The sequence below is a fragment of the Electrophorus electricus genome, chromosome 3 (genome assembly GCF_041902795.1).
Source record: "Electrophorus electricus isolate QZ-2024a chromosome 3, ASM4190279v1, whole genome shotgun sequence".
NCBI classification, from domain to species: domain Eukaryota; kingdom Metazoa; phylum Chordata; class Actinopteri; order Gymnotiformes; family Gymnotidae; genus Electrophorus; species Electrophorus electricus.
This window is the reverse complement of record NC_137499.1, coordinates 25,397,072-25,408,861: the sequence shown is the minus strand read 5'-3', so window position 1 is coordinate 25,408,861 and position 11,790 is coordinate 25,397,072. Positions and strand designations below refer to the sequence as shown.

The 11,790-nt window shown below is 41.5% G+C and overlaps 1 protein-coding gene across 5 annotated transcripts; it reads right to left on the bottom strand.

The window, feature by feature from the left end:
- Positions 1 to 305: 305 nt before the first annotated feature.
- On the bottom strand, positions 306 to 11,320 carry LOC113571412 (SEC14-like protein 1). 5 transcript variants are annotated; one of them, XM_081707741.1, is made up of 14 exons: positions 11,247 to 11,320; positions 10,041 to 10,221; positions 9,039 to 9,131; positions 7,767 to 7,846; positions 7,631 to 7,680; positions 4,898 to 5,026; positions 3,072 to 3,865; positions 2,747 to 2,817; positions 2,453 to 2,597; positions 2,054 to 2,188; positions 1,686 to 1,733; positions 1,359 to 1,612; positions 827 to 987; positions 306 to 687 (listed from the first exon to the last, which is right to left on the bottom strand). In XM_081707741.1, exons 9-12 carry the CDS (start codon positions 2,558 to 2,560, stop codon positions 1,499 to 1,501), a joined length of 405 nt encoding a protein of 134 aa, XP_081563867.1. In that variant the 5' UTR covers positions 2,561 to 2,597; positions 2,747 to 2,817; positions 3,072 to 3,865; positions 4,898 to 5,026; positions 7,631 to 7,680; positions 7,767 to 7,846; positions 9,039 to 9,131; positions 10,041 to 10,221; positions 11,247 to 11,320; the 3' UTR covers positions 306 to 687; positions 827 to 987; positions 1,359 to 1,498. The 5 variants fall into 5 exon arrangements, with proteins under 5 accessions (XP_081563867.1, XP_081563872.1, XP_081563888.1 ...); XM_081707746.1 differs by lacking the exon at positions 7,631 to 7,680 and adding an exon at positions 5,567 to 5,736; XM_081707762.1 differs by lacking the exon at positions 1,686 to 1,733.
- Between the last annotated feature and the right edge of the window lie 470 nt (positions 11,321 to 11,790).

Genomic DNA, 11,790 nt, shown 5'->3' with positions numbered 1-11,790 from the left:
TTTACATCCCTTTACACCATTCCTTAATAATATTTGACTCTAAGGTAACACACTGCCATCTTGTGGGGAATGTGAAGAATGACACACACACACACACACACACACACACACACACACACACACACACACACACACACACACACACATACACACACACACACATATATGTGTGTGTGTGTGTGTGTGTGTGTGTGTGTGTGTGTGTGTGTATGTATATATATATATATATATATATATATATATTTTATTAATTTTTTTTTTTTAATTTTTTTTATATGTGTGTTTTTTTAATGTATTTGCAGAAATATACACACAATATGATTTGGTAACATGGTTTTTACAGCTGACACAAGAAGTGATTGATAAAGAGCTAAATAACTGAAACCCTTTCCAGTTTTACATGAGAACTGTACAAATGCTTTAGGAACAGTTATACAGCTTTTAAACTGGTCTGTATATGTACATTTTCCCTGTAAGGCATTAATGACTGTTCACTGTTCTTGTCAGGAGAACGCACTGCACTTCAAGGCCCATTAAAAAAAAACAAAAAAACAAACAAAAAAACATCTACATCTCAGCATCTACAGTGAAATAAGTGAGGAGGAATTTGATTGGCCAGAATAGGAGGTGGCACCACTAAGCTGGGAGAAACAGCTGTGACTGGAATCCAGGCTGGTCATAGAACCCCTAGAACACACATACACACACAGACACACACACACAGAGAGACAAAATGTATGGAGAAACAAATTATTTGTGTTTATTTTCAGCTACTGTGGCTACACTGAACAAGGCATGCACTGGGTGAATGCAGCGTGGACCTGACCTGAAGGTGGCACTCTGTAGCACCTCTGTGTAGTACTTGACCCTGCATGTGTGATCGGAGGTCTGGTGTGAGCCTAACACGTCATCAATGTGGGGCTGGCTGGGGCCCTGGAAACGTCACTGCAGGATGTAGAAGCCCGGTCAGCAGGTCACATGTGAGCCCTGTAAGAGGAGAGACCTCAGTGCTGAGTGTAGCAGTGGCTCAGGACAGTCAAGTGTGGGATAACTGGGCATGGGACAATTAGATGTGAGTCAGGCACAGGACAATCTGACTTGGGACAGTCAGACACAGGAGAATAGGGTGATACAGCAGTGATGGTTTGGTGCAATGTGTTGTGCTGCTTGTGTTTCATTATGATTTTTTTTTCCCCCATCAACAAGCCACGAAAGCTTAGTTTGGTGAATGATGTAAAACTTATTAAAGAGCCACTGCAACAAAAAACACCTAATTCTGTTACAGTATTAGAGAAATTACATATCATTCCCACTAGCTTGTTTGCAGTTTTTATGTTACACATGGGTGCCCACGTTACCTGTATGCTCTCTCCTTCTTTCCAGATGAAAGCCATCTCCACCATGCTGTAGTGCTGGCCCAGCATCCATGACCTGTCCATCACTTAAGCGTTGCTGCTGCTGGAGCCTGTCAGGTCAGCCCCAGCCAGAGTCTCCCTGTTCAGAGACTGAGGGGCCCTTCTGCAGGGATAGATGCTGCAGTGATAGATTCTCCTTTGCACATGTCTAAGTCCCACGTGATAACAGAGGAGGGCTCAGTGACGTCAATCAGTATCTGGAAAGAATGAGAAGTTCATAAAACATGCAAGAAAATAGTGCGGAGGTAAGAATGAAAATCGTATTCTCACTGTTTTTGTGGTTTTTGTCTGCAGTACTACAAAGGACCAGCAGGAGCCCTGCTTGAAACACAAGATAGCAAACACACAACACAACATCCAGCACAACACAGCACAATGCACAGCCAGTGTCAGCTCTCAGCATTTGGCCAACCAAGGTTGACTGGTTCTCTTTAACTCAAGTTGATAGAGATTAATGTTACATGTTAATGTTAATGTAAGGCTGTGTTCAAAGAGGGTAACTTTAGGGTTAACGCAGGTTTGACACAGGACAACGATGATGCATTTAACACTTTGACTTCACCACATTAGAAATACACACAATGTTTATACCTCATCTCCATGACAACAGAGCTTTGTCCTTTGCCATGGGGACTCACCGGACAGTTGCCCCCAAGGAATTGTGGGATGAAGTCTCTGCTTATGTAGTCCACCAGGCCTCCCGAGTCACAATAGTCTTTGCCAGCGTAGATGAGGAATATTTTACATGTGTTCTCAGCTATAAATGGGCTGATCTGGGAACAGATGATTTAATGCAAGGCTGTTTTACTGGAGTGCTGGAAAACATCTGCTGGGGCACAAACTTGACGTTTGCGGAAGCCCAGATAAGACAAGGTAATAACACCTTGCAAACATAGTCGAAGGATACTGACAGGTCGATGCGTGCTGACATCTAATATCAGTCAATGAAGAGAGAACAAGTCAGCATGTGTATATGTTGGGCAGTGTGTGTGTATATGTGTGTCTGTGTGTGTGCGTGTGTGTGTGTGTTTCCTAACCAGTGTCCTCACTAAGAGCAGCCAGCCCAGTGTCTCAGGGTAGTTGGCCTCCACCACCTCTATGATCCTCAGCAGTGCTTTGATTCCAGGCCTCCACAGATGCCTCATTTTAAAACCCTCCAGGTCCACCAGGCAGGTCCAACAACTGCCCAAAATAACACATACATACACACACACACACACACACACACACACACACACACACACACACACACACATACACACACAAGAATCACACTCTTGACCCCACTGCACAGGGCTGTTCACACGTCACCTACTGTGGTGGTTTACTACCTGACTGGTGTACCGAAGATGACTGTGTTCTCCTTACAGTGCTTGAGACCTTCCTCATTGATGGAGAGCACCTGTTGGAGGCAGGTGGTGCGAGGTGATCAGCCAGTAGTTATGCTTAGGGTTTAGAGTGGAGTGGGCTGAAAGGGCTGCTTACGCGTCTCAGCCCACTCCACAAATGTAATTAAGCAAATGTATTTAGTAATTTAGATTAATAATATAGATCATTAGACCATAGCTATGTTTAAACTGTGAATTATCAGGACTGAGATTATCCGTTTATAAGATTATCTGAAGATGCTATTCTGCTTATAAAATGGCAGCTCACTTCTTACAAAGAGGAAGCCTGATCTTCAAGCTTGATAAATAGGTTAAATGTGTTCCTCTGCCTGGTTATCATGATATCACAGAAAAAGTGGTAAGGTACATATCCAGCAAGACGTCCACTTGGTGGCACTTCCTCCAGGTAAATCTGTGACACAGAGACTTCTGTGCCTTCTCCACACTGGACTCATGTGAGCGCAGAAACTGCAGTATGTGCTCATCTTTAGGGAGATGGAAATGTGTGTGTGTGTGTGTGTGTGTGTGTGTGTGTGGTGTGGAGTGTATGTTTGTGTTTCCTTCTTGACCTTGCCCTTGTGTGTTTCCTGTAGCTACTCACACAGGCGGCTCAGACGGCTCTCCTGCAGAGGACTTAGCTCTTTGTAGTCTGAATCTAACTTATCTGCAACATTAGGACATAGACAGAATTATCCAGTAATTCAGTTTACTAGTTCAGTTAAACATAGAGCTTCTTTATATTTGGTCACAGGAAAACAAATATCAGTATGTTCATGGAAATTAATGAATTAAAGGTGTGGAATATCCCGTTGGTCATTTACATAACAAGGAACCCAGGTTTGCATCCTGTCACCTGACCCCACCTTGTGGGGACCTGAGCAGGCAGCCTGTCACCTAACCGTGCAGGGACCCAGGCAGGCAGTCTGTGATTCATTCATGGTCTTCGCTGCTGCGGGGGGCTGGGATGGAAGTGGCAGTGGTGGAAGTAGGTTTCCAGTGAGGTATGTGGGTTGTGCCCTGTGACTCCAGTTCTCTAAGGTAATAGTCAATTATCTCCTTCTCCTGCCAGAAGAGGTGTGAGAAAGGAGAATAAGAGTATGAATGAAGCATTATGGGTAGATACAGCTCAGATGTATGTAGGCCAAATCTTGGTCTATGAAGTTGTGTTTTTGATTGGCTAAATGGGTGGACCATAGAGTAGATCTGGATTGGAGCTGGTGGACTGGTGATCCCTCGGACTTGCTCACTTATTCTCTCTCTGTTTCCCTCTCTCCCTCACTCTATCTGTCTGTTTCCCTCTCTTCTTCACTCACTCTCTCCTCATCTCTCTCTGTATCTATCTGTCTATCAGTTAACATTCAGGTAGTGTTTTCTATGCTTTATTCATGTTTCACATTATTCATTGTATCTGTTGTATAGCCTAATTACAACATTGATTCATATGAATAACTGATTTGCTTTTTTACCATTAATAAACCCAGTGTTACTTTGAAGTCATATGAAACTCAGCTTTTTAGATAGCATTATATAAGATTTAGCTTTAAGACAGCATTATATAACCTACATATTCAGTTTCTACTGTTCACTAGTTAAACCCTAAATTATGCTAGTCAAATGGCAATTCTCAGACAAAGCAGATTGTTTTAGCAAGAAGGAACTTTAAATTTGGCTATGCATATTCTCAAACCTATACTGGTCAATAGATCTAAGCTCCTCCCAACATAGCTAGTAATTACAAGTTGGAGTCAAATACATTTATTAAGTTTACATGGATTAAGTCTTTGCCTGCTTCGATTTACAACACTGCTTGTAGGGTAGGGGCATGTATACATTTTGTAACACACTATAGGGGTACATATACATTTTGAAATGCACTAATGCAATAGCACAAAAAGTGCTGCTAACAGGGACTAGCTCAACAGGAAGTGCCCTATCAACATGCTGTCTAGACTAATCAGCACCCCAGTAAAACTCAGCCACGCCCTAATGTCTTGACTCATCTCCAGAGGTTCTGCAGCACTTCAACATCACTCCTAACATTCCAACATTGTTCTCAGTAATTAGGGTCAGCTGCAGAATCAAGCCCACTCACACCTTCTTAATATTGGTGGCATGCTGCCTCATGACTAACTTCTCTGCTGAGCTTTCAAAGCCAAAGAAGGACTTCATGTCCATGGTGGCATTCTGCTGGAAACATGTCCAGTCCTAGTTCTCTGGGTGCACCTGTGGTGGGCAGATTTGACAAACGTGGATGAGTCCAAAAGCAAAGCTTTGATCAAATATCGGTTATAGTGCAGCTCTGAGACATGAGCTAGGATATCATCACTGCATTAACTCACGTGACATTCAGGGTAGAATGAAGAACTAACAAACAAATGCAAAGTGGACTGTCTGGGGTTTGAACCTGGGTTTGTTCTGTCTGGGGTTTGATCCTGGGATTGTTCTTACTGGAGTTTGATGTTAGGTTCTTTCTTACTGGGTTTTGATTCTGGATTCGTTCTGGCTGAGGTTTGTTCTGGGGTTTGATGCTGGGTTCGTTCAGACTGGGATTCAAGCCTGGATTCATTCTGATTGTGGTTTGATCCTGGGTTTGTTCTGACTGGGGTTGGATGCTGAATTTGTTCTGGTTGGGGTTTGATCCTGAGATTGTTCTGTTTGGGGTTTGATCCTTAGGGTTTGTTGAGGTCTTGGCCAGGAACATCTGGTCTTAATAAAATCAAAGCATACCAATGCCTGTGGCATAAAGCATTAAAGTGAGCTGACCTTGTAGCTGTAGTGCTGTCTGAAAACCACCCTGCTGGAGAAAGTCTCATTGTAGGCTTCAATATGCAGTGTTCTCTGTTCCAGTGTTTTCTTTTGCATGAAGTACAGATAGTCCACCCCTGCTGCACAAATCCTGGTCACAGCTGGTCACCATATATCCTGCCCTTAGTCTGAGAGCAAGGTACAAATCACTCCATCTCAACAAAAAGAGCTTCATTTAGAATTCCCTATAACTGACATTTTTGCAGAAAATTTCAAAACTGAGTCCTTCAAGCACCTCCTGTTGTACAAATGCATCAAATTGAGTGAACTAGTAAATGTGCACATTGTTCTGTCTGATTTGCAACAGTTTGGGGGGTGCGGGGAGGCTTGTGAAGGTGAATTGACTTTTTCAGTAGGCGAGGAGCATCCGCGTGTATGAAAATCAGGATGAGTGGACAAGTTGGGAAACTCCTCTCATAGGCATCTGAAGTGGAGCATATAAAGTCAAAATCAAAGTCAAATTTATAGTTGCTGTCACAAAGCAGCTTTACGCATGTCAGAGTCCAAGCCCCAAGTGAGCAAGCCAAGGGCGGCAGTGGTAAGGAAAAACTCCATAGAGCATGAGGAAGAAACCTTGAGAAGGGCCCTCAAACAGGGGGCATCCTCCTCTGGCTGACATAACATACACACAAATTGTGTTTAATGTCAGGCTGTTTGGCCTCCATTCAGCAAACTGAACCGTACAAAAATAAACCCATCAAGGTGTCTAAAGCAAAAACAGTCTGTCACCTCAATAAACCACTAGCTGTTTGACCTTGACTTTCTAGCACTGACCTTGCAGCTCATTTGAGCTAGGCAATTACACATACCATCGCTGTCAATATTTACCCAGAGTCCTCTACTAAACAGCAGTGTTTGCGTGGTGCTGGCTGGGTGCTGAAGAGTGTTGTGCATAATGATCAGTGCTTTCTGGCCTCCTAAGAAGCTCCAGTGGTGCAGAAGATTTCCTTTGATGATTGGTGGGCACAGACAGTTACAGGTCTCTGTTAGGGTGATGCAGCTCTGAGTGCCATAACAACGCAGCACCTAATGCTGGGCTATGGTAGCGAAACATATGTGTACCTCAGGATATATTTACAGTGATGTCATATTACAAGTCTGGGCCGTTCAACATTCAGAATTATTGACTCTGAGGAAGGCCAGCCCAGCATCAGTGAGTCAGTTTGGTAATGAGTGATTACAGAGAGATTGGCTTGTGTTTGGCTTAACGTTATTTATGCTGGATGTACATAAATGAATATGTAGGTCAGAAAAGTTGCTGTGTCTGTTTAAAAATGAACATAAGGACCAAGCAGCGATGCACTCCCCATTCACATCTGCTCTGGTCCTGCCTGAACTACTAACAAATGCTAAAATTGGAATGGAAGGACTCATTACTACTTGATGGAGATGCAAATATATGCACATTAGGACAGACTTCGCTCCTAAGCAATTCATTGCACAAGTCTGGGTTTTGCCTTTAGGTGCTGGTTTTATGTAGGTTATTTCTAATATATATCATATATATCTAATATCTATTATATCTTATGTAATTCTAAATATAATATGTATTATCACTGTTCTAATATTATATCTAGTATCTTATGAGGGGAAAGAGCAACCACACTTCACTGCAATCAAAACCCCACAGCTCCCAGACGGTCCACATCTTCATTCCTGCCAGCATGCCTGAAGCAGCTAATGGAGGGCATGTAAGCTACAAGTCTCTGGCTCACTTCTGTTGTGAGCAAGAAAAGAACAAAAACGTGACCTGGACCGAGGCTGCGGGACCTGACATCAGCTCAGACTGATAGTGAGGCAGTGAGGCGGCCAGAGTGATTCAGTCATAGTGACACTGCCATGTGTTGCTGATGGAGCACCTCAACACAGCCCCTCCTTCACCGTTCTAACTAACCCATGATGATAAAGACACTTTCAGAGAATCTGAAAAGCTAGATCACAATTTTCCAGCAGGAAAATCATTAGTGTTCTCCTGCCGAGGGAAATAATGTCATGTGCAGATCGATGAATGTACACTGTCACCTAATAGCGACGGGGATCAATTTAGCTGCAATGATGAGGCACAATGCCTGCTGCAAAGCAAGACAGACACCATCGTGTCAAAACACAGCTCTTCTTCATAAGACACATTATAAATTACAATAAGCAATAAACTTACCATTTGGCCAAGTCTGCTTTGGAGGAATCTAGAGGATTCATTTTAAGGTTAATGTTAAAAATCTTCTTTCAAATGTCAGCCTATAAGAATAATCACATGAACACAAACTAAAAAACAAACAACTCCACTTGAATTTGTGTTTATTAAAGTGCCCACTGCCTCTCAAGCATGAGTAAAGAAAAGAATGAAAAAGATATACTGTGCAAAAACTGATTCCATAACTCCACTAGATTCCAGAAAAACAAATAAGAGCACTGGTAAAAAATTCTAGGTGGTGTCAGTTTTGGTGTTATGAAACAATGTTATGAAACAGGCCTGTTCCATGGAAAAAGTCTGTGTAAAGGAATGGGTCAGTGTCGTGGAACGGGTTGGTGTAGTGAAACAGGCTGGTATTGTGGAACAGGTTGTGTTGCGAAATGGCCTGGTGTCATGGAATGGGCCAGGGTCTTGGAATGGGTTGGTGTCATGGAACAGGCCATTGTTCTGGAATGGGTCGGTGTAAGGGAAAGGGCTCGTGTTGTGGAACGGGTTGGTGTAGAGGAACTGGCCAGTCTCGTAGAAATTGTCTGTGTAGGGGAACGGGCTGATGTTGTGGTTACTGGTACTGTGGGAGCTATACCAAGTGGATGTGTTATTATCAATATTATCAGTATTATTGTTATAATCAGTTCCCACCAGCTGGTGTTCAGAAGAGCAGAATATACCACTCAACTCTGAATCACACCCAAAAGTGTTCTGTTGTTCTGTAAATCACATTTCATTGTGTGGCTCCATTTTCCCTGAAGAAAATTGCTTTATGGATCATGAAGCTGAAATCTGCTCTGCAGAACTGGACGCAGGCATAAATACCCAGTACAAGCTACCTTGGCATTTTATTTCATTTCCCTGTGTCTGTGGGTTAGTAGAACAATCTCACATGAGGGAATTGTGGTACATCATGAACCGGGTAAGAGTTTTGAATGTTGTCAATATGTCTAAACTACCATTCACATAAACATAAAATGCAGACAAGAGTCAAGCCAGACAAACCCTGACAGAATGTGACTTCTCAGATTGTGCAAAAATGCTGTTGATGTCCCTGTCTACAGTTAACCATTCACCATTTGCTGGGTTAAAAAAATGAGATCCATAAACAGGCCACTGGGTTCTCCTGAACACAGAGCAGGGCTAACAAATCCTATATAATAGCTATAAAGCCTAATAGGCATGTTTAGCACAGCCATGCATGACAGACACACACACACACACACACACACACACTTACTGACTTACTGCCATTATGAGTTCAAAGGAATATTTGTAGACCCTCATTGGTGACTGATATTTACGCACCATGGCTGTTGTTTCCACCCTGGTGAGCTCTACCTGGAGGGACAGGAAGAGTCAGAAATAGTTTCACTTCTCAGCTGGTCCCTGGCTTTCTGCTGGTCACCTAAGATGTGTTATGTGACATATCTTACAGGGGTTGAATGTGTCACGCGATATTTCACAGTGGTTGGATGTGTCATGTGCCATATCTCATAGTGGTTGGATGTGTCTTATGACATTTGTCAAAAGGGTTGGATGTGTCTTATGACATATCTCACAGGGGTTGGATTGGGTCTCAAATTCTGCTCAACATTCAATGGTTGCTGCTGGTACTCAGATTTGCACAACAAATATTTTTATTTTATACACTTGTAACTAATGTAGGAGAACCTAAAATCTGCATATTCAGTGAAACTAAATAAATAAATAAACAACAAAACATGAATACATGGTCAGTAAACTCCTACAGTGAAAACGCCTACAACAGATTATTCAAAACATTAATGTTGTGGAAAGCGTTTTAGGTCCCTATTTCTTTAGATCCCAAAACATTGGGACATGTATGCAGCAATCCGAGTATCATATAACAATCTAATATTGATTATCCCTCCTTGGAAAATTTGTGTTGTTAAAGCAGCAGACTTTACAGTAAATAGACAGATAATAAGAGCGAGCATTAGACAAAAAGGTGCAAAAGTGCAAAATATAAAACAAACTTTAAAAAATGCATTATCAAAAAGTAAAAATAGAACAAAATTATACACATTTACAAGTGTTATTGCACAATTTAAATCATTGTGCACATTTTTACTAGATCAAAAAATGAGTCAGCCTACAGTTTGTTACAGCTTGTAACTAAACAGCCTACAGCTTCTGCAAAAAAGTGGGTTGACAACAAAGCAGTCGTTTAAGCAACTGAATGAATTAAAGAAGGGAACCACGAAACAACAACACATTATGGCTTACCTTAATCAATGAGAAATATTGCAGTTTGATATCCTCCGTTCTGTTGGTGTTGCCACTGAAGTAAAAGTTTCCAGATACTCCCGGCTGGTGCTGACTAATCTTTCGCAACTATTCGAGGGTTAGTTATTGGTCTTTAGAGTTATTGGCCTTCAGAGTGCGCTAGCCTTGACATTCACTCTGCCTTGTTTCATGTTCCTTATCGGAAAGGTGCCAAGCAGTATAATTTATTAGAATATAAAAAAGAGCAATTACATTGCATTCAACTATTATTTACCTCTGCATTCATTCATTTCATTATTCAATAATTCATCCATGCATTCTTTCATTACGCTCATTTGCTTCTTCATACAACTATCGTTTCTTCATCCTGATATTTTCTCCGAAACACAAACTGCTGTTCACTGACTTAAAACTTTAAATAATGTCTCCATGTATTTATTTATCTATCGATCTGTCTTTTTGACTAACATCACAACTGCTTAATTCATAGCATTAACTATATTAAGTACGCAGGTTTCAGATAAGAAGAAAGGAAAACCCCGTAAGCTTTACTACAAACTAAAACTCATTCCACAAAATTCATTCTCAATCGACACACTACGATTTTCACTACAGGGATTGGTTAGTAGCCTGCCCTTCTCAGTGTTCAGAACAAGGTGCTACAGGATTATTAGTAAAACGTCACTGTCTACACACATACTACCTACCTTATTAAATAAAATGGTGACTATAAGGGAGACTTTTGGCATACTTAATTGAAAAGACTTTTTAACGCGACCCTTTAATGGATGTCTCGCAATAATTCATCAAGGTCAGCGAGCTCCATCTATAAATCTGAGCCAGAAGGGGGGAGGGAATTAAATATGTTAAAAGAACTATGAGAGCAATGTCTGGGGCAGTGTCAGTTCAGTCGTTAAGGTACTAGACTTTTAATCCCCAACTGCCCAGTTACCACTGTTGGGTCCTTGAGCAAGGCCCTTAACCCCCAATTGCTAAAGTTGTATAGAGTCATAATTGTAAGTCGCTTTGGATAAAAACATCAGCTAAGTGCCACAGATGTCTGGTTAAGGACTAGCCAATACAACACGCTTTTTTTTCAATTGAAACTGAATTTTGATGACTGCATTTTGAGTTTTATTATCCTGGCTATGGAACTAATAATTACTAAAATGGCAAGTATGTATAGGATGAGAATGAAAAGGATACATAGCTCTTCGTCCTGTGAAGTCGCCAGGCCTGATGGTGAAAGCTGAGAACTATTAAAAACACCTCCATTAGCAGACAGTTTAAACACCAGCAGACTACCAGTTCTGAATGGTTTGTGCACTAAACGCTCTCTAATTGCAGTCATGGCTGAAAGAGCAAATAAATATTCATGATCGGGGATAGGAGAAGAGGGCGGAGCAGCCAGTTTGACATGCAAACAGCTGTTGATGGAATCGCAGACTCTGATCCTCAATGCTGGGACTTGCTGGCGCCTGTAACCGCTGTAACAAGTGAGAAAACTGAAGACACGCACGCACGAACAAAGATTTGGAAATTTTTACAATGACGGTGGGACAATTTATAGGGATTATGGTACATACAATAACTTCAAATGACATTCTACAGATGAGACTGTAAGAAAATATGTAACCATTAAGCCACTATAGCTTTAACCTTAATTGGTCGTAGCTTTTTAATTTTTTTTCTTGCACAATTTTTTTTTTCACGTGTTTCTGATTTAACATCATCTTCATCTTCAGATCTC